This window comes from Lissotriton helveticus, chromosome 8 (assembly GCF_964261635.1).
Source record: "Lissotriton helveticus chromosome 8, aLisHel1.1, whole genome shotgun sequence".
NCBI classification, from domain to species: domain Eukaryota; kingdom Metazoa; phylum Chordata; class Amphibia; order Caudata; family Salamandridae; genus Lissotriton; species Lissotriton helveticus.
The window spans coordinates 156,121,241-156,144,010 of NC_136069.1; the positions used below are offsets into that span (position 1 = coordinate 156,121,241).

The 22,770-nt window shown below is 48.0% G+C and overlaps 1 protein-coding gene and 1 long non-coding RNA gene across 5 annotated transcripts in view; one reads left to right on the forward strand and one right to left on the reverse strand.

Moving 5' to 3' along the window:
* The window catches only part of ABCG1 (ATP binding cassette subfamily G member 1), a 109,126-nt gene extending 93,445 nt beyond the window's left edge, over window positions 1-15,681 (reverse strand). The window contains exons 1-2 of one of the 3 annotated variants that reach the window (XM_078656800.1): window positions 15,532-15,681; window positions 8,104-8,347 (exon numbers count right to left, since the gene is read on the reverse strand). In XM_078656800.1, coding sequence (XP_078512926.1) covers window positions 8,104-8,347; window positions 15,532-15,681 — 394 coding nt within the window. Of the gene's footprint in view, window positions 1-8,103; window positions 8,348-8,881; window positions 8,990-13,807; window positions 13,891-15,531 lie in introns of those variants that run through there. The other 2 variants (XM_078656802.1, XM_078656801.1) reach the window with 2 other exon arrangements.
* Window positions 15,682-15,888: 207 nt separating this feature from the next.
* LOC144771522 (uncharacterized) overlaps window positions 15,889-22,770 on the forward strand; it is a 531,127-nt gene continuing 524,245 nt past the window's right edge. For both annotated transcript variants that reach the window (XR_013599324.1, XR_013599325.1), the window contains exon 1: window positions 15,889-15,967. This is a non-coding gene — a long non-coding RNA (uncharacterized LOC144771522). The remainder of the gene's footprint in view (window positions 15,968-22,770) is intronic.

The following is a 22,770-nucleotide window of genomic DNA, read 5'->3' on the forward strand; positions in this document are numbered from 1 at the left end:
TTTAAGACCGTGATGGCCCCACCCCCAACCGAGAGTGCTTTCTTCAGACATCCTGCCTCCCCTTGGGAGGCTAAAAATACCTGCCTGGTGCTGAGGCAGCATTTAAGGCTGATTCTGCTCTTACCAGCCATGAAACCTTTTCTCTCGAATGCACCACCTACCTCACGGCACCGAGGCCTTCATCTCCCGGGAATGTAATTACAGGAAGTAATCACGTGACGTCCTCAGAGCTGAGAAAGATCCGGTCGGGTCCCGCGAGGAACGTCGCTCTCCCGGGGGTGTTCTCCTCCGAGACTCCATATTGTATCCTCTGCGAGGACAGAGGGTAGTGCGTAGGCAGGCGCTTCCTCTCTGTACTTTACCACAGTATTGTGGCCTAAATACCGTTTACAAACAACATTCGTTCTCTTGTTCACTGTGGCCATGTTACAGCTACACCTCCCAACACTCTTATGACTTTCTTTCTCAGCTGACACCAATTGGAAGCCTCTGCGGCTCTGTGAGACCGCCATCTTTAGGATGCATTGCTGTATGTGGATACTGGTGAGCACAGACCTGCGCATTCTAAGATTCCTTCCTGTGAGCCCCCACTACTAGCCCTCTTTCAGTGGCAGTGGACAACCGGTTATTCGCACGGTCAAACCTCGCAACTGATCCACCTCTTCTGTGAGGCAAATGACAATTCTCCTCCTTGCCTCGTCACACACACTTTTACTTTTGTGGATAATTGCCACCGCCGCCATGCACAGTTGACTACTGTGTATGCACTTAGGTCATCTTTTCTCAAGATTTAACGTGAACGCACACTAAAGGCCAGTAAATAAGATGAAAACCTTTGTGCATTGTTTTGCATTTAGTGCAGTCACGCAGATTGGTGAATGTTTAATATGACAATATGACACATCAGATCAAGTAGATGACACATCAGATCAAGTAGATACACGCACACCACGCTCAGATGTACCTGATCATATGTTGGAATCTTCCACATATGAGGTTCATACAAATAAACATGGATGAGATGTACCTGTCATGCCCATTATGTAGGGCCAAAGGGATTGACATGCAGTTTCCATATCTTTGATCAATTAGAAAGTTTTGCAAGTTCTATGTGTGCCTTACTTCCATTAAGCTTGCTGAATTTTGTTGTGTGGCAGGTACAGGCTGCAACTGAACAGCAGCACGGCCTGCAAGAACACACCAGTGACACACAAGTAGGATGCTTCAACTGCACTCCCCGGAACAGCACGGACCTATTTATTAAGTATAGACGTCACTTCCCGGCAGTACCAATGTTACCTCAGTGACATGGGGTGCTCAAACAACCACCCTTCTCACAGTGGCCCATTCCCTTCACTCTGGGTGCGTGCCACAACATTACAAATGTCTCGTCTTGAACATTATATTACCCCAGGTCCACTAATTTAGGGGTGGGGCAACAATGAGGGATAAGTCTCTTCATTAATGCAGACTGTCCTATGTGCTACACCCCCATTCTGTGGCACACTCTGAATATTGAACCATCCCTTAAAAACAGTATTGACGTGAGAGGGCCCTTCAGTACGCAAGGCACACATGTGCGTTCCCATGATGTTTTGATTAGTTCACATCTGTTTGAAATGCACATGCTCTGTTATGCTGAGCCCTAAAAATAAATGGCAGACTCATGGTGCCCGAAAACATTTCCGCTGTGAGTGCAGCTGCACTGAATCATTTGTTTCCGAACACGCCTGTATAACTGGAAGGGTTGCATGCACAGGGAGTCATCTGGAGTCATGCTATGTGTCAGTACATGATTCAGAAATATTTCTCAGTACTTTTCTCAATATCTGCCTTTTCAACCTCCCCCACCTCTCTGAGACAGTCCCAAACAACAGCCCTTGATGCATAATTGTTCATTTCCTTCTGCCCAATACACTATTCTGCAAATATTGTATGTTTCATATCTATCAACCCTCCTCTCTTAAAACTGTGCACACCTAACATAGTGTCATGGAAGTAGACAGATGCCTTTATGCCACTGTATACCCTCTAATGCCCCATACCATCACTGGCTTACACTATGCAACCACACGTACATATGTCTGGCTTTATGGGCAGTCAGTGAGCCCAGCAGCTTCTATATTCCCAGATACTTATACATTTACTGTAATACACACAGGTAAAATTCACGAGTAGAACCTAGCAACCAATGTAAATCGATTTTCTTTCACAGGGTAGGGTGTGTGAACAGAGGCATGTCTCCTATATAGATACATCTAATTTATGGTTATATATTTTGTATTAGCACTCTGTAAAACTCTCATGCCTTTAAGCACAACAGATAAGAAGTAAGCCCTGTACCTTAACATTTAGAAATGAATAAAGAATGTGAGTCCTCACGGCTGCAATAAATGGCAGAATAGAAGATATATTGTGGATAAGGTCTGATAGAGAAGTGTGTTAAAAAGTGGGACACAATAATGAACTAGTACCTCTACACGCGCACTGCCCCCGCCGCGAGACACTGAGAGGCAGTGAGAAAGCAGTGGCGCGCGCACCCGGGGGCAGCCCTCGGCGCGTGGACAGCAGGAGCAGCAGCAACCACAGCGGCGCACGCACAGAAAGGAACCTGATGCCAGGAGGAGCGGAGTGCCAGCACACGCGCGGTGCCCAGCGCCGAGGTAGGACATACGAACAAGCAGTTTACGGTGTTTACCTTATGCCGCACAGCGTGAGGAGTGAGGGTGATGCGCCATTCAGCATTTCACACAGCGCTTTCTCCTGCTCTGCTTCACCCTTCAGCACGTGCCCGCCTCTTCCACACCTCAGAGGCTGCTAGCAGAATGCAACCCATGCAGCTCCAAGGAAATGAGAGTCCTCTGACTGCCAGCCCGCCCGCTCACCCTTAGACACTGGCACGCATGCCCCATCCGTTCCCCCATTTTCACGGTGCTTGCCAGGTTTCATATCGTGAAAACCGTTCTGTACATTGTGACGTTCTTTAATATTTATAAGGGTGAAGGTGTGTTGAGTGAGTTGAGCGCGCGTGCGCATTGGAAAACAAAAGTGAAATTGAATCAGGCTTGCGAGGCGCTGTTACTGCATGCAGCTGGCTTGCTTGGACGGAAGGGGGACAGGAGATGTGCACACCGCGTGGCTGTACGTGCGTGTGCACAAGCTCCAATCGCCAAAAGCCCTGCGCGTGGCCATCTCTCTCCCACTTCCGAGGCAAGTCAGTGACCATAGATCTCGCTGGCGGCAGCGCTATCGCGCTGTGGTCGCCAGGCGAGACCTAAAAAACATTGCTTCGCTGTCGTTAGTAATCCAAGCTCTACATTAGATGGAGTGTTATATTTCTAAATTATGGTTAGGCCACAATACCTATATTGGGAAATATTTGTGTTATCTATATTCTGATATACAACCCCTCCTCTCACAGTTGGATAGCCTTCCAGACATAATCAATCCGTTTGCTTCCGATGAGCAGCAAACACAAGACCAGAGCGCAATTTAAGAATTTCCAGTGCCTAGGTTACCCTTCTAGGCCTTTTTTCAAATATTAACAACACAACCATTAGGTCTATTTTATTATCTTCTGCACAGTACTGTGGATATTCTGTGGAGGATAGCGTGAGTGGAGACGTGGTTATGGAGCACTGAGTTATTGTGCGGCAAGGGTGTAGCATTCGACAGGGTAACCTGTGAAGTGGCACCGGGGTCCAGGCGCTTTGGGGCCCCCTCCACCCGAATTATGGCTGTATTTTAACACCCAGCTGTGGAACAGGGGACACATGTCCCTGCTTGCATTGCTTGCCTTAGGGCGCGTAAATATCTAGCAGCGCCTTTTGTTCTGGGGACAGTCATGCTTTCAAGGACCCTGGACAGGCCGCATGTACTGGAGATGGGGCTCCTCCCTGGCCTCTGCAGGGCACTATTGTAATGCATTTCTTCCCTATGAACAAGTGTGATTCGGGTCCAGTCCGCGTACAGTCCCCTTACTTGCCAAAAAGTGGAGCCCTTACAAGCAATACTTCATTCACCGGGCTCGGAAAGGGTTGATCAGCTAAACGTAAGCTGGGCGCTGTGGTCCATGCGCCGCGAGGCCGTACCGTGCAGGCAGCAGCGGGCATGTGTCACACAATGATTTCCTCATCTTCTAATTAATTATGTCCATGTAATTGGCTCCACGCGGATGTGTCCTTCCACCCTCTTCCCGCTCCAGCCAGTCTGACAGGAACAGATTTCCACGAATGAGGGCTAAGCCAAGGGAGAGGATGTAGCATAACCGTCAGAGCTGCTGACTTTGGAAATGGAGAACCAGGTTCGAGTCTAGCGTCTACTCAACATCCAGAGATTCTGAATAAATCACGTAATCTCCCCGTGCCTACCAAAAATTAATAGGACCTTGTGTAACAAGTGGTGCTCATGTAAAGCGCTCCAATACCGTATGGGTCGAGTGTGAGCTATATAAAACTGTAAAAAAAAAACTAGTTCTGAGGGATTAGGAGGTAGGAAATCTAGGAAGAACATGCCAGGGTAATACACAGGAGTGCACGGGATGCCCTGGGATGTGCCCAGCGAGCACCTCCTCCTGACGATGCCTCCCGACCTAGGGCAGAGGGTACACATCACTGATTCTGTATTCACTACCACTGATAGAAATCACAGCAGTTTAAGAGGTTTGAACCACATACCGCCTTTGAACTTCTGAACTTGGGCCCTCCAGCAGATTTCAGGACGGAAGGTCAAGAAGGTAGCTAGAATCAGGTGAGCATGACCTGTTCGGGCATTCCCGAGTCACTATCCGTGCACACTTCAGCCCAAAAGGTTCCCCGTCCCGGAAGTACGTGTACCCCGGAAGTACGTGTTCTAGTGTCAATAAACCAGGTTCAATGAGATGCAGAAACTCGGGCCCTGCACAAAGACAAGCCTAAACTGCCTGCTTGGGATAATAATAACTTTCATTTACAAAGAGGTGTTTCATCAAACGGTTCCACAAATGTGCTTAGTATGTGAATACAAGGTAGGGCACCTTTTATTCTGTAAACACGTCCTTCCTGTTAGGATCATTCCCCTGGTTTCACGCAGCAGTGTATCAACCCATGCTTCCGCTGGACAAGGCTAGGCAGACGCATCCTTAGGGCTTGGTGCAGAGCAGAAGAGCAGCTCTTCCTCCACCCCTGGGATGGTGACATCCGCTTGGATAGAGGCGTCTCTGTTCAAGGTGCACTGCCACAATATAGTACAATAGAACTTGGACACATGTTTATGTCAAATTGTTGCACTGACTGTCTTTGTGACGCATATGTTGTGCTTGTCTGATTGAACCTGCCTTGTTTTAGTCCCCGTTTCATTAACATTTGTAAAATGTTGGCCCACAAACAATGGCATGTTATTCTGAATACATTATTCATAAATACACAATTAAGATAGTGGCCAGTTGAAAGGTCCTTTTAAATTCAGGGAAAGGATCAAACCTTGAAAGGGCGTGCTCAGATGCAGGGGAGGAGGGCCTTAAAGCAGGAGCTGTGGCTGTGAAGGGAAGTAACACAATCCATACAAACAAGTAATGCGACAGCTGTGGGCGAGTAACCTTATTGTAGTAACAGACAGAGCTGGAGGCTAAGCAGTACCTACTGTATTACAGGAGGCAGGGATGGGACTAGAGGTCCCTTTCTATCTCAAGGCCCATGTAAGCGGCACTTTCCACGCTGACTTAGTGAAGCAGTAAAGGATTGCGCACCAACACTGTTCATTGATCATTGCATGTGCCCCACCAACATGAAATCCAGTGAAAGCGAAATCTTGGCAGCCCATATGGCTACAACCAGTGGCTGAGATTGATTCAAGCATTCCACCCATCACTTTTTTTTTATATACTTTAGTGTGTCGCCCTAAGTGAGACAGGCCGGGACAGCACCCTGGGAAGAAAGACCATTTGCTGTTTGTTGTGGGGGCAAGGGGGTCGTTGTGGTGTGACGGTAGGGGGTGTGAGGAAGATGGGAGGAGGGCAGGGGGTTGATGGGGTGCAGGGGCGGCTATAGGCTCATGGCGGCCCTGGGCAGGGATAGTAGGTAGGGGGCCCCGGAAGAGGGGTGCGGGGTGGAGTGCAGAGGCCAGTGAAGAGGGGGGGTCAGGGTGTTTGGAAGAGGAACACAGCCGGAGGCCGCCAAATCCCTGCCAGGGGCCGCCATGCAAATATGTATCCATCCTCAGAGGATTATTATATTACGGATACATATTGGCGTGGTGGCCCCTGGGATTTGGTGGCCCTGTGCAGGTGCACAGCTTGCACATGTCTAAGGCCGCCCCTGTGGGGTGCTAACAATTACGCTGAGGCACATTAAGGGCTGATTACAAAGTCTTTAACAGGACCAGATTGAGACCAGGTGCGATGGACGAGCTGCTGTTTGCATGACATTATGCCAGGCAGCTCCCTGCTGTGCCCCTCTAAATATTTGATGCCCCGGGCCTGGTCCCAGCTTGCCCATGACCAAGGCAAGCCATGGGGATGGGTGTGCCCAGATGTGGGTCCAGTAGCGGCCCCTGCCGGTAAGAGGTTGGGGTGGATTTGGCAGACGACTGCGACGGAAAAAGAAATAATTAATTTTCCCTCATCGTCGTCTGTCCAAATCACCCCCCCCCACACTGCCCCACCACTCTTACCAGCATGGGCCGCTGCTGTGTGGGTCAGTTCGAGCTGGGCTGTTCCAATCGAATCAGGGTCAAAACTGATTTGCATATAGCTGGGTCCAAACTGAGTTGATATGGTGTGCAAAATAATGATGGATTGGAATGCAGCCCCGAATAATTACCATTACCTTAAATGAATTCAGCATTCCATCCATCCCTTTTTTGTATACTTCAGCATATGGCCACACCAGTAGGCACATATGAGCCCACTCTCACTGCTGTGTTCTCCTCGTGGGAAAAGCAAGCATGAATAGAGGCTACAGGAACGTTCTCGCTAGCGTAATACTGACACATACCACCTCCATAGATGGTACGAAGGGTAGATGTACAGGGGTAGCAGGCTCGGTACCAGAGTGTCGTTGTTTCTCCACTGGCATCTGATATGGCTTCAAAACCACAGGAAAAGCCACAAGGTTTGATAAAGACTGCAACCTTTTTGGGGCTGAATGAGCACTGCTTCCTAACCTCACGGGATGCACCAGGTTATAACTAGGCCCGGACAAAATGTAATTTACGCTGGCGTAATCTCGCATAATGTCCAGAAATTTCATGTTACACATGCTACGTAAAATGCTCGAGATTAAGCCATTACACTATATTGTGCAATTGTGATTTTGGATTACATGTGATTTTGCGCTATTTTTTTTTTTATTTTAGAACGCAATGTGCCCTCACGTCCAAAATAAGTACACAGATACATTTAGCAATAAAAGAAAATAGCACAAAATGCCAGACGAGCATTTCGCATGGTAAAATGTCCTTATGTGCAGCTTTTGGGGGCATTTTGAGAATTGTTTGCAAAGAAAATTATACAAATTCCATCCAGGCCTGGTATTAATTGTTTTTACAAACAGTCATGCTTTGGTACACACAAGGGCACAGTATTAGTAGCTTGTGATCTCATTTGTATAACACATTCATGCCAGAATACACAACTACAGCGTTGCTGTTCACTTTATGACTTTGCATAATTCCTCGCAGTTTCAACCTGGACCATATGAACACTCCAAGAAACAACCAAGAAAACAATAGCATCCTATCTGTGAGATAAACTGCAAAAACACCAATCTGCAAATAAACCCTAAAGGCCATTCTAAAATGGCGTTCAAAATGGCCTCCTGAGACGTCAAGTTTAGGGTGCAGTTGTAGTGCTTTGCCCAGAGGGCAGTAGAGACGCGCTCAGACTCTCAGAGCAGTACTTTAAATGGACCGGTGCTGTTCGCTACTGAGTACCTACACTTTTCATCATTGCTGCAATACATTGAATACGAGAGTACTGGCACTTCTTAGCAGCAAACACGTGCCATAAACAGTGAGTATCAGCACTTCTATATTTCCATTTAAAGCACGGACCAGAGGTAAATCCCAAACATCGAGTTCCACTGCACTTCGGCACAGCGGCACTTCACACAAGCAGTGCGCTCTTACCTTTCTTCTTCCACCACGGTCCTTCCGGGATGGAGAAGGAGAGGTCCTTGAATTCGATGTTCACGGCCGGCCTCCGGGGCAGGTAGGAGAACCTCTGGGCCTCCGTCAGGCTGTTGTCCACTTTCTTCAGGTGCCCGTTGAGCAGCGGGGTCTCCTGGCCGCCGGTCCCGTTGGAGACCACTTCGTCCACGGACACGCACACGGACTTGGACTCGGCCATGGCTGGGGACGCGGTGCCGGCGCTCTAGGAAAGGGAGGAAGCAGAGGGTGAGAATGAAGCAGCTGTCAATCTTCTTTGAGACAAGCACTCACATTAAAGGGGGCCCTGGGGATGCTGATCGAAGGAGGTATGCAAGTCGGCGGAGTCCGGCCTCCATTGCGATTCATGGCTGCGCTCGGCTGCAGGAGTGAGCACAGCCGGACAGACTGGAGGACTGACCTTATCTCACTTCTGCACTTCGAGGCGCTATGGAACAGGGTTCAATGTAGGCAGCAAGTCGCCGAGGCACTCAGGTACCAAACCGAACACTAAAATCGCGGCTAGGCAAGCCTAAAGAAACCATTCGTGCCAGTGTAGAAGCTGGCAAGGGCATCGACATGGGGGGCCGCTAGAGTATGTGCATGGCTCCCTCTGACTGCCCCCTTGCAGCTCCCATCAGCGGTTTAAAGGCAGAGTGAATCCGTTCGTGTTGTAGTGCCATGGGAACAGTGGTGCTAAAAGTTTTGATGCAATTTAGCAAGACATCAAATCTTCTTGGGTGTCACAGGAGTCAACCACCTTTCATCTGCATGAAGCGCTGCATTTGGCATTGGTGTAGCGCCTCATGCCATCCTTAGGCCTCCTCCGAGTGCTGAAGGGTCATTGCTACAGGTAACCCATGCCCAGTGCAGTTGAGGCTGAGCACTGCGCACGCCCCCGGGGCCCAGTGAAAGGCCGGGGTGTGTGCAGAGGGCAGTCACAGCCAGTGCACCGCGCCGAGATGCCGCCGTTTTGTAGCAAAAGCCGGGAGCTTGTTCTTTCCCACGGAAACCTTTTGGCAGGCAGGGCGCCCACTATCGCAACGTTCTATTTCACTATCTATTCTCACACATTTCTGACTTTTCTGTACAGCATGGCTCGGTTCATCGTAAAACAAGCATTTCTGGCCACTAGTCCCTGGGAAGGTTTTTTAAAGTGCCGCTCGACTGGAGGGAGTGGGCTGTTTGGATGAATGATGACTTCAGGACATGGGTGCCCCTCGATGCAGCAGGTGCGGCAGCACCGGAGCCCTAACTGTGTGAGGGGCCCACTGTGCCACAATTATGATTTCATTACCCATTAGGACGTGAGGAGCTCAATGTGTTCCTTCCCTGTTGTAAGATGAGTGCACTCACTCACGCCTCGGAGAAGCATAAGGCAACTGGAGGCAAACACGTTTAGCACAGTCACGGAAACACTGAGCATTCCTGTGTGGTATGAATGAATGAATTTATTCATTCATTCATTCACTGGAATGAAAGGGCAGTAATTCTTCTATATAGCCCAGCGGTGCCAACAGCAACAAAGAGCGCTGTTACTGGGCAGCGGCCTCTGCGTGTCAGAGGCCTCGTCATACCCTGTCTTTGCTTGAAGATCTTAAGAATGCTGGTTTTCATGGCCTGGTCTTATTTTACTAGTCGCGCAGGGTCCTTCCTCTCTGCTGCCGCTGGAGACATGTCGGTCACTGCAGAGCCAGACTGGTTCAGTGGGGGGACCCAGAGGGATACACATGCAAGAGTGGAAGAGCAGGCCAGCGTGGCCGTGTGCACGTCCTTGTCAGTGCTTAATTTGTAAAATATTAAGTGCCAGGACTCTGATCAGGAGGCCACTGCAACTTGCACCACTCATCGCCCTTGCCATCGCTGTCAAAACAACTACTAACACTCTCGCATGCATGTAAATGCGACAGTTTATATTACTCCAGGCCCCCAAAGCTAAAGGAATGGCTGGGGAGGCAGGTATTAGCAATTTTTAATGTATATTGTTTTCCTAAACAACTGTTACAATGCTCATATCTAAATTACATGGGCAGCGCCACCTTGTGGCAGACTGCCCTGAGTGTGGTGTTGACAATTAGATAGATGCTGGTGCCGGGCATCGGAAACCAATTAAGTGCCGGTGCTCAACATCGGAAAGCACCGGCTCAAATTAAGCACTGGTCTTTGTGGGGTTCTTACAAAGCACGGCCCTGCGCCTTTGGGCAACTTCGTAACCACTCACATGCTCAAAAATGCAGCTACTCACTAGAGTTGCGCGAGCCACCGAAAGGTCGAGCCCGAACCGTGGCTCAACCCGAAGTCCTTCTGGAACTTTGAGGAGTAGAGCTCTCACGTGGCTGCGGCTGCCCTCTCTCTACCGGGATGTGATGTAACAGCCAGAGCTGCTGACTATGGAACTGGGGAAGTTGGTTCGAGTCTCGGCATCAGCTCGTAATCCTGTGATTCTGGGCAATCACTTAACCTTCATAGGCCTATAAACAATGCATGTGTTTGCGTTGTAATTGTGTAATGTAACTGGTGCACATCTAAAGCGCTTAAATACCTTCGAGTCAAGTTGGAGCTATATTTTAAAAACTACAGAGGAATGCTCTAGGAGGTTGAAACAAAAAACAAAGCTTTAACATAAGGAAAGACAAATTGATACCCATTTACTGGCTGATTTGTACAGAGTGAAACCAGAAAATATGGATAAATCGTGGCTTCCATGCTGAAATTGTGTGATCTAAGGCAAATATTTCATTTCACTAAAACTTTTTTTCTTCACTGTCGCATTATAAGCACTGTCGGATATTTGAGTTTAGACTATCATTTGTACAAAACTATCTCTTTTAATAAGTACTTCTCAGTGCAGTGCTTTAATGTGGCCAATTAATATCAAAGCTACCACATGTGAAAGGAGTGCACTTTTTTTTACTTCGAAGAGACTTTATTATATTTTATGTGGTTTGTTGTATGATTTACATAACACATATTTTCAGGGCTTGGCTCGTGCATGGGCTCTAAGATCCGAGCCAGACCCATGGCTCAGCTCTCACTATTAATTTGTTGGCTCGTCCACCTCTACTACTAACTAATACATTATCTTGGTTACTCAACATCTAATTCACGCACCAGGCCATTCTCTGGCTCACCCACTCACTGACTGGTAATCACAATCATTCATTTGTTCATTCTCTTAAAAACTCACTCATTCAGTCACTCTCCAACTGATGCATTCATTCATTCATTCATGCAATCACGGAAGGGGACCGGGAATTTTGAATATGTTAACCCTTCAATTGCTGTAGTGAGGGCCTAGTCACATCATTACTGGAAACCCGAGGCCCGCTTCGGTAGGCATACATGAAAACTATATGCCAGCCAATGTTTAGAAATAAATTATTAGGGCAGTACATAAAATATATTGAACACTTGAGTTGTGTCGAAGGGACCAAACGTAAGGAGTTTTTACTATATTGAAAGGAAAATAGGCAAGGCGTGACAAAATCCAGTGTAAATATAGTTAATGTCCGTACTACTATGAACAGGTTATATTAGATTGCAGCAATAACCTTTTTCAGTCAGAGGGGTGGGCACGTCCTCCAAGATAATCAGCTCACAGATGGTCAGGGCTTACTCAGCCTTTCATCTATAAGGGGACAATAAAATGAGTAGAACAGGTTGACTCAATATGTTTCCTAATATACAAGTGCTTTGAGATAATTGTTGCAGGCGCTAGACAAGCCATAATTGTCATCCAATCGCTCAGAACACTTGGCAGCCATTAATGGAAGGTAAAACCAGGGGTTGTGACAGAAAAATGGTCATAATAACAGCATTTATGTAGTGGTGAAATACCATAGATTATAGTTTCTAAACGGTATTATTCTACTCAATGGATTAACATTAGAAGGATGAAAGGCTGAGTAGGCCCTACCGAAGTTTACACCCGCAATCCGCAGATGGCACACTCACCCCAGCAGCAAATGTGTATTTGTCTGAGCCTCTTGACAGCATCTGGCCATGAAACTATTCATTAAACTAAGTAACCTCCAGGACTAGGCAGCAAAGAGAGTGGGGCAATTACCAGAAGTGGTTAGTTGGTTACTGTGGGCCTTCAGGCGTTCTTACGGCTGCTTCGCGCAACCAGCTTTTCGCCAATGTTTTCGAGTCTTTATTATGAAATCCATGACAACAAGCAGCGTGCCAGACGTCTCATCCTGATTCACTATGTCCAGCTACACATCATCAGCAACGGCCCCAGCCCTCTCACTGACACTCTCAGCAGAGAGGCCAGGCATTGCATGGGGACGGGGAAAGAATGCACCTCTATGTTGTCAGGCAATAGCTCGAATGTCGCGCGGGTGTGGGGGGGGGGATATGTAGACATATTGTGTGTGCTGTTGTTTTGGAATCAGAACAGTATTTAACTCAGACACGCGTAAAAAAAAAACCACCCCCACCCGATAAACACACACTTCACAGATGTAGTCAGGTACAACGCACCATTTCAAGGCAGCGCACAATGGAACAGACTAGACTTTACACTTAGATACAGATATAATCCGAGAAGATATGGTTTTGGGACTTAGTACCCAGCCAAAGAAATGAGGACGGGGGTGAGGGGTCGCCTTTATACCTAATTGTGGAACCGTGGGCAGATCTTTGTCTCGCTCTGCCACAGTGCCCATTTTTACCAAAAATGTGATAACTTTAAAATTGACACCCTCTAGTTAATTTTGCAAATGTGCAAACCTTACATTTACACCTACGTAACAGTCTCTAAAATACGAATCAATTAAAATGGGCATTTGCCCACCTGTCTAATTTGTCTGTAAGCGCGTTACTACCATTTACATGGTCTAGTAGCACTTTCGGGATCACTGATTTCTATTACAGCTACGCTTAACTTATGTAGTCACTGGCACTGAGGCACAGAAACATGGCATGATTTGACAAAGATCACACAGTACGGTCACAATTTAGTCAGGAATATGAACCGCTTGCTCCTGATACAGATATTACCACACAGCGTCGAGAGCTCCAATTTATTCCCCAGCTGAAACATAAGAATGGCGATTTCAGCTAGCCAAATAGGTGCGCCTCTATGTAACCCTTCGTAAGGGCTAAGCAGGCACAGTGCTGACGTCATGGTTTGTTTTCCTAACGTCTCTGGAACAAAAAAATAAGAGTAGCACTTGTTCGACAAACATATTTTCCCCAAAAGGTGAACTGGATTTCTTAATTTCATGATATTTATTTACAAAGCAGCCAGAATTGGAAAGAACACCACAGTGTGCTAACCTAATGTTTACAAACCACTAAGGACATGTCAGTAAACGTCGTGCATAAGAAAGACACACAGAATGATCCGATTTGCAGTAACAACCATTTTGTCAGAAAAAAAAACAATTATCCAGCCCAAAAAGACTCCAGCAATCCCCGCACCCTGACATACGTCATTTTGCTTTTCTAAATTGCACTGGTAATTTCTATTGTTATGAATAAACTAATTCGCTAGATTAATACACTGCTATCTTATATTTAATACGTTAAAAATGACCCTTGCACTTAATGTGTTGTACAATATTTATAACAGTTACAAATCGTTTGCAAGAAAACAACATGCAAAACTACATATTACTATGAAAATGACATACTAATCACGCAGTTTTTCAGGCGACGTTTTTTGATGTTCACCACCCACCTGCCTACTCCCACAAAGCAGCGATTCTCCCGGCAGGGGAGAGAACTGGTCCCATGACACACAACAGGCTTGAGCGGGGCACTCTGTCAGGTCTATTCTGAAAGCAAAAGATGCAGCCGGAGCGAGCTGCGCATGCGCAACAAAACCTCCTAATCCGTATTTTTTCCCCACTGGAGGTAACTATCGGTCAGAACAGGCAGAGCATCTGTCCCAATATCCATGGTGCAGCTAGAGACCACGGGGTTGGCTAAGGCATCCGTCCGGAACAAGAACAGCCAGGGCACACACGGGTACCACATAGTGATGACATCAAGCACATCTTTAATAAAACATTCAAATTCCCTACATAAAACATCTGCTGTGCCTTTAGTCACACCGAAGTCACGTTTTTAAACGACGCTTTCTTCTCTCTAATTACAGGTTTGCAAAATATTTGATGTCACCATCGCTGACACGATTAACAGAACACATTCCTGTGAGACATAGTTCTGTAATAAAAAAAGTCAGCAATTATTCCACTGGATGTCACCGCCCCATATCCTGCTCCGATGCACTCCGGGGTGATGTCACGCACACTTTATTATAATTATAATGCTCACGTTTCAGCCCTAGATACAGCTGTCTGATACACGGAGTGACGTCACTGCAGTAGCAGAACAGTAGCTTCCCTTGCACGGGATGCACAGAACCCTGCAACCCCTCCCCCTTGTATCCCGTGCAGAGGGTATCGGTGGTTACCAGCGCCCCACACTGAAACTCAGCAACCCATGCACCCAGACCCTCCTTCAACAAGGTACTCACATCTTCAGCGGGAGTCAGTGGAAGGACAATTCATTTATCTTGACCAGCAAGGTGGCCTTAGCCTGACTTGCCTGTTAGGATGGAAACGTCCTGTTCAGATAGTGTTCCGTCGTGTTTGTTCAGTTTCACTGTCTTGTGCATACCTTGTTTTCCAATAAACACTGGTCTGGTTCGAGGCAGGCTCCATTATTTTGCTAACATTCATGCTTCTCTGTCATGTGCTGGTTCTCTGTTTGATCAGAGCATCTGACAGGAATACAGTGCAAAGTTTATGCCAAAAAATGTCTTCTACGACCGACCACAAAAAGGAGTCGTGCGGAAGTGTATGATGGAGTGGATGATCAGAAAGCGCAAGGAGACACGTATAGGCTATTATGTCATTGTCACCATCACTGCAGTGAGATAAACACAAGCCTCGACAACTAGCAAGGTACCAGGCAGTGCAAAGTCAAGCACAGGTACCTGCGCCCCCGCATCCACTAACCACAAAGAGTACCCCACACAATCTCAAAACCGCCCGAAGCCACTGAAAACTGAAGATCTTTCCATTGTCACCACCATTAGCAAATTCTAATAATGAGAACACCACCACGATAAGAAAAATAATAGAGACACATCCTTTACTTAAAACCACAAAAGTGACAAGCACTCGTGACAAGAAGTGTTAAAGCAAATACTCGAGCATTGTGTTTTTCAGTCGTTATTTTCATTTAAAATATTTTAAACAACGCGGGACACAACAACAGCCCACACCGACGAGTACTTTCGTTACAACTTGACATTTTTCGTTCTACTAGAAGCATACAGAGGCATGCTACTTTTTCCACTGGGAGCCCCCCCACGTGACACTTTACCCATCCTCACTTGTCCGGCTTTGAAAGCAAGTCAAAGCAAGTCATCAACCCACTTAGTGAAAAACTCACCGTGGCGGAGCCTGCTGAAAAAGCTGACATGAGGCAGGCCATTCCCCGGCGGATAGAGTCGGGCTCTTCTGCTGCCCGGGAGATGCTCCAGTGCCTGCCCGCAGCCTCCTGTATCAGCGTCTGCAGCTCTGTGTACAACACAAGCTCCATCAGCACCGCAGCTACTTCACGCTCCTTAGGCGACGTCACCGCCTTTACGCCGTCGCCATTGGCCTAGAATCCGCAAGGGGCGGAGCCCGGCTTCTGCAGGTAGCAGTGCACGTGCTCTTTGTTTTGGCTTGAGTGTTGTTTGCTTGTCGTCAGCGAAATGGAAGAAAGACTGCCTCGCGCCGCTGGTTTCAGAAGTCTTCGTTTTGTCACAGATTGGCCTTCGCTGAAAGGAACGACACGGTCCAGACTGTTGAATAACAGGTTATGAATTCAGTGTGTCAGGAATGTAAGTATTACGCATTAGCTTCGAATTCATCCTCTCGCCTCTATTTTGGAGATTTTTAGTTGGGAGTTTGCTCGAATTTATCAAGTAACATGAGTTTAGCTGCCAAGGTTTCAGATTACTGTGTGACTTTTTCCTAATTTCAGTGTAATTACTAAGTAAGTAAGTAAGTAATAGCTTTATTTCGATTACAATTGATATCATAAAAGCATTACATAAACATTAAAACAGTTAAAAAGTGAACAATATAAAATACATAGCTCTATGCAACACTTTAGGTATTTAGCTCAGTAAACAGTGTAGGATAGACTCAAACAAGGTAGGATAGTCTGTTAAGTCTAATACGCCATGCCCAGCCTAAAAACGTAGCCATTGCAATAGCGAACAGGGGACGAGGGTCCGTTTTAAGAATTCCTAAGGCCTCCCTGTGCGACCTAGTCCCAAGGACTCTACAGAGTGGCTTCAGCCATATGCTACGGGGTGCTGCATAGGCCAAACATTCAAACAGCAGATGGGGAACTGTCTCTGCGCCTGCCCGAGGCCACCCGGTGGCCATCAGGAGGGCGGGCCCTTAGTCGCGGAGGGCCGCCCCGCCCCTAGACAGGGTCAGACACCCCCCCTCCGGGCAGAGTCGCCTGGTGGAGGGGGCGGCCCAGTGACGCACGTCCGGGGGGCGGCATGCAGGAAGAAGGTATATCTTCCCCTCAGGCCACTGTGGTGGTCTCTTTGCCGCCCCGGACGTCGCGTGGACGTGGACACTCTTTCGGACACGTCGTAGTGTCCTCGCGGGGTGACACACATTTTCCCTCACCCTGGTGCCTTTTGGTGTGTCCTCTGGAGGTCGTCTGGAGGCCTGTCTAGCGTCGGGTGCTGGGCTTTCCGCCGGCGTTTTATTTTACCTGCGGTGAGTCGTGTTGTTTGCGGGTGTTTCGGCGTTTTCATGTAATTGGGCAGTGGTGGTGCATTTGCCCCTGCGCGGGTCGTGGGTGCATGGTGCTGCCATGTGCCCCGGGAGATTCTCCTTGAAACAGCCTCGGTATTACGAGGGCTTGTGGAAACTCGCGTATTTTGCCCGATTTTTGTTGCCTGGGCATTGGTGCCGGGTGCCTTGAGAGGTCCTTGTGTGGGCTAGCAATGATTTCAGGTCAGCCGGGGTAGGCAAGGAGGCTTTTTAGGCCCACACTTCACGGGCAGAGGGCAACGCTGAGCGACAGTTCAATAACATTGACAATGTTTATTAGGTTGTTAACTGCTTTGTACTGGTATTCTCTTTTTGTGTGTCAACAATTTTATGCTTTGCCTCTGTTGCGTCCGACTAAACAGATTTGTTCATCCAGCAGTTAGTGTACACATGGTATGACGTTTCAAACATGTTTTGTTTGGGCGATAGAGGTGCCAAGAGCGAAATTCAAAAAATGCAAACAATACGTTTTATTAGGCGTTTCACGAAGTACTGTGTTCTTCATCGGGTAACAGTAGCAACTTTTCCTGCATCCTATAGTCAATACTTCATACCGATCAGTTATCTGCATTGGTTTGCTGTATCAGCAGTGCTCTGCACTGTGCCTTCTGCTCTGGGCAAAGTTACGTTTGTTGTCCATGCTTGGGTCCGGTTCGATGTTCATACCTGGTGCAACGGCTTCGTTGGTGCGGGGGCCCGGAACGGTGATGGGTCACTGCATGCATGTTGTATGCATTGCGACACACACACTAACCCTATCACGGAACTGGGTCACGATTTGGCCTAAGGCCTACTGTAGTTGTGTCGGAGTTTCCGTGTCCCAACGATCGAGGAACGGCGCGGTTTTATACCGCAGTGATCTTTTATAATGTACATGTACAAATCAGAATTCCGTGGCGTTTTCGGGAGTGTGTATGGGGGTGTGCAGGCCGAGTTTATGGGCCCGTGTTTGGGTTGCGTGTGCGCGGCATTGGGCATACTCGGAGTCTGCGGTCCAGTCGTTGATTTTACAATTGTGAATTTTATGATTGTGTGAAACAGGCTGGTGGCCATTTTTGGGGAGGGCCGTTGGTGCTGGGGCCAGGCGCGTGAAGCACAGGCTGAGACAATGTGTTCTCCGGCGGGGGTTGTGCCTTTTATGATGGCATGTCTTTTCTTTCGGTTTCGTGTACCCCTAATGGGACGGTGGGGGTTAGGGCTGCTGTGTCCCAGGTCGGCCGTGGCCGCTCGGTTTTACTTTCATTTATTAGGGTGACCAGTTGTCACCGTTCCGCTCGTTGCTTGCATTACACTTGGTTGCGACATGCCTCCTCGAGCATTTGTCACGTGTGGGGCCCGCAAGGTGATTAATCCTATCCGGTTTGTCTTGTGCGTGTTCAGTGCCCAGCAACGGTAGAGCGGCCGTCTAAATGCATGTAAAACGCTTAGCCGTTGTAACTTTGCTCAGAACACTACAGATCCCGGGGAAAGTTCTAGAGAATGCTAAGTGAGCGGGCGAGCGGATCGGTGTCTGCTTCTTGGAGTAAACTGCTCTAACCAATACAAGTGACCACATAGTAATTTATTAACGGTATATACATTTCTTATGTATAGGTTTTGCCGTGGTTGGTGCTGCGTAGCGCTTTACTTATTTATTATTGCTATTGTCTCCCTCATAAGGACGGAGAGGGGTGAGGTGACCATCTGGCCGTTTGTATTTCGACCAGATTGTTGCAAGAACTGTTGTACACTAGGAGCTTCCTGCCATGGTTCGCGGCAGCTTTTGTACATTTAATGCAATCAACACATTTGTTTTCTTTTGTTATGTTGTTCTTAGGTGAGTCCTGGTTTTATGGTTTACTGTGAATGGAAGGTATATTCTCTGTCTGCTGAAACATAGAGATTACAATGCCCCTGGGTCAGCTGGCCATTGCCTAGGCAGTATGTCTTACACTGTCCGGCGCGTAATAACCTGGATAAGACTGACTTAGGTGTTCCCCCATGCTGTAGGTTTAGTGGAACGGAAGTACTGTTGTGCGCATGCATGGTGCGCAGAACACGCAGAGCTGCATGATGTAATGTGTTAGTTTGGGTCACTCAGATATTCGCTTAACCTTTTTACCTCCCTCCCCATGGGGCCCCATTACTTTGCGCCTGCCCGTTCCTGATACGGTGTTTGTATCGAGCAGGCACAGTATAGGAGGAAGCGGTTCTTGGAGCCACTTACTATTGGGGAGAGCGTAAGAACTAGAGCACTTTGCGAGCACTTTGCGAGCACTTTGTAAAATGGCGCCCAATTGAGTCCTCGCCTCCTCTCCGGAACCAAGTTATGGTGTAAATATGGCGCCCAATTTTAGATCGCCCGCCTTTGTCCAGGGCGTGCTCCAGGCACCGTATTTGTTTACACTTTTCCGGGCATCCGGATCGCATTATCGGCCTGGTGGCCCGTGTTGCGTTTTATTTCATTTATAGCGCGTTCGACAAGGTTTTCAGTGAACTAGGTTCCAAGGCTAGGTGGCGCACATGGTGCCAGGAGCGATTGGTTACGTGGGTACATGCATATAATGTTGGTATTATGTCTTTATAACGCTGTTTTCTGCGTGGGTTTAAGATAGCCTGCATTTTACTATTTGGCGCACATGTGCTGAGCGCTCTGTTTTACACCGGGGGCTTAAAAAAAAAAAAAAAAAAAAAAAAAAAAAGTATATCAATTGTACATACATGTATAAGCTATGTATGTCGCGTGCTAGGGGTATGTGCGCCCCCAAACTAATTTTATCATACATGTGTTGTATGATGCCAATTTTCTTGTTGGTAAAGACTTCAGCAGCTCTTGCACTAAGTGGGGATCTTGCATTACCCCGCAATGTTTGTCAGGAACATCACACACGATTTTATGCCAGTCCTTGCCTTTCTGAGCGCCTTGGCAGCCGTCGCAGCGCGTGGGGGCTGATCCCTCGTGCAGAGGTTCCATTCATGAGGCTGGGTGCCTATGCGAGTAATCAACATCGGGAGGTAGCACTCTGTGCATGTCGGCTGAAGGTAGCACTCGGTGCATGTCGGCAGAATAGGTGACGTGTGCAGGTTACCAGGCGGTAGTGTCCTTAGGCGCGATTCAAGCATGACCTCAGCTGTCACTTTGGAAGGATGCGAGTTTCATCGTGGGTGCTCCGCACGCGCAGAGTCGTGCATTCGGGGGTATTTACTGGCTAAGGTGCTCGACTTCGGACCTGTGTTCGAGTTTCGGTAATGTCGCATACATTTGTCCCCTGGGCTATTCACTTCTTCCCTGGCCTATGCAACATAGCGGGTGCTACATGAACCATTCTGGGTCTGGATGCGGCTACCTCTATTTGTTATGTTAGGGACTCTGCACAGTTCGAAGCTGTTAACTCCATATCCCAGCCGTCCTTTGTTAGGCGCTAGGTATTGCTTGCGGGTGATATTCTTACGCTTGTCTGGCCCGATTGTTTAGTGTTTTGTTTGCGCGGTATGACTAGTGTTTTCTTGCCTCATGGCCGCGTCACAGGCAGGGTTCCTGCCCGAATCTATTCAGTGGTGTTTAGTGCGCGCTGGCTAACCTAGGGTGCGGCTGTAATAGTGGCTTCTTGTAGTAGTGTGTGCTTAGATGGCGCATTATTATTGGTTCTTTCGCACGATCGCGTCACATGCAGTGACCAGGTACCCACCGTCCTTGCATGTGCCCTGGCTTGATAATGTATCTGCACATATGCGCTCCTTCGCCTGGGACGCGCTAGTACTCCCGGCGCGGGTGCCGGTACCAGGTTGCGAGCCTTGGGTCGCGTCCATTTAGTGTTCTTAGACCAAGCGCGTTGTATGCTGGGATTTCTGTCAATTCAGTCTGTGTGCTGAGTGGCGCTTCTTTACCAGGGGACTTTGGCCAATTCGTTTTACCTGCATGTGCCTGTTAGGCAAAGAATTACTGCTCAATTAAGCGCTCCTTACTTGTGGGCCGAGCTCGCGCCCCTGTGGTATGTGGTAGCACCAGGTCTCCGGACAAAAACAGTGATAAGGAAGTAAGCTCCCTTCCCTCCCTCTAGCGTGTTGTGTCCCTACGGGTGAGTAGTGCGCTATACAAATTTAAACTCGACTTGCCCCATTGCTTCCCTCTGTCTCACCAAGCAGGGCCAGGGGTCAGAATAGCTTCCAGCGTGGCGTTCATTATTGCTGTACCAGCACGCTCGCCGGTCACTGCCTGCTGATCTCAGATATGTTATTCACATCCCCGAGTATATCCTGGGTGCCTGAAGATAAATTAAGGTGTGATTCAGTCTGCTTATGGGTTGGAGTACCTGCGTGAAGTGGGTAGTACACCAGGCTACCATCTAGTGTACTCAGCATAACGCAGTTATGAGTAAGCGTGTCTGGGTGCCCCTGTGCAAGTCGCGTGATACCATTAACTCAAAACAAGATAGTGCGACTGTCAGAACTTATGTACGTAGAACACATCAGTGAGGATGAAGTGTGCCAAAGGTATTTTCAGTCACTTTTCATGGATTTGTCGTCTTTTGGTCCGCTCCAATACTTTGTGCTGGCATTCCAGCGTGTCTGGGTGCCCCTGTGCAAGTCGCGTGATACCATTAACTCAAAACAAGATAGTGCGACTGTCAGAACTTATGTACGTAGAACACATCAGTGAGGATGAAGTGTGCCAAAGGTATTTTCAGTCACTTTTCATGGATTTGTCGTCTTTTGGTCCGCTCCAATACTTTGTGCTGGCATTCCATAGAATTACGTATACGTCCAAGTGCATTAGGGGGGCCCCGAGCCACGTTGTGACTCCTTATGGCTGTGTGGAAAGTTATGGCACCAGAATAGCTTACATATTGCAGAACTGCTACTGTGCTTGTCCTGTGGCGTGCCATTTTGGGGCCTTCACTTCTGGGTTTTATCGTACTGTACTGTCATGGCAAGGTAGTCCTGTAGGGAAGTCCGTCTGGATGTGCAATAATTTGGATATTGAGCAAATGCTAGATTGAGCCAGTTCGGAATCACTCGTTGGTGTGCTATGGGGAACCCCGAGCCGCGTTTGGTGGCTCTGTTGGGTGTGGATATTTCATTCCCCTGATTATTATACATAGGACAGACTCCTGTGGCGCTCTTGGGGTGGGGCCCTCACTTTTGGATATCATCTGACTGCCCTGTCAGGGGATGGTTTTAGTATATGGGAGTCTACCTTAAGGGCCAAAATTAGGATAGTAGCAAATCCTAGGTCTAGTCCTAAGCTAATAGGATTTGTAGAACCATGCACATATCATCCTGGGGCCTTACCAAGTGGTAGAGTTAGTCTTGCTCATGTACATTCCCGAGACCTGCACTGTTTTAACTTTCCTGGGAAGATAGGTCATGGTCAATGACCAATCTGCTCGCCTTCATTCTGCTGTCGTCTGTCTGTTCTTCCTAGGCTCTGTTATCCGGAAGGCAGCCTTCCCGCTGCGCCTTCTGTTCTGGACCTCCCGGTAGTATGTAGGGTTTACGCCTGCAGTGTCAATCAGTTCACACTCTTGTGGAGCAACTGCAACCACTGCCTGAGCCTGGACTGCCAATTATACCTATAGTAGTGGGCCCCCGGCAAACTCTCTAGACAGAATGGCTCAGGAATTGAAGTAACAGCTGTACGAAGACACAGAAGGTCTGAAAAAACTGGGGGTCGCTCAAAGGGGCGGGGCCATTGTAAAAGGGGTGTGACTTAGAAACAGGTACGCAAACAATCTGGGCATGCATAGTGTGATGCCCGACTTGTTTTGCGGTTTCTGTCTTTGCATCCAGATATATGATTTCAACAAGTAACAGCATACCTTCAAGTCAGGACTATTGGCTAGGTCAATGGTTGTAGTTGCATAAG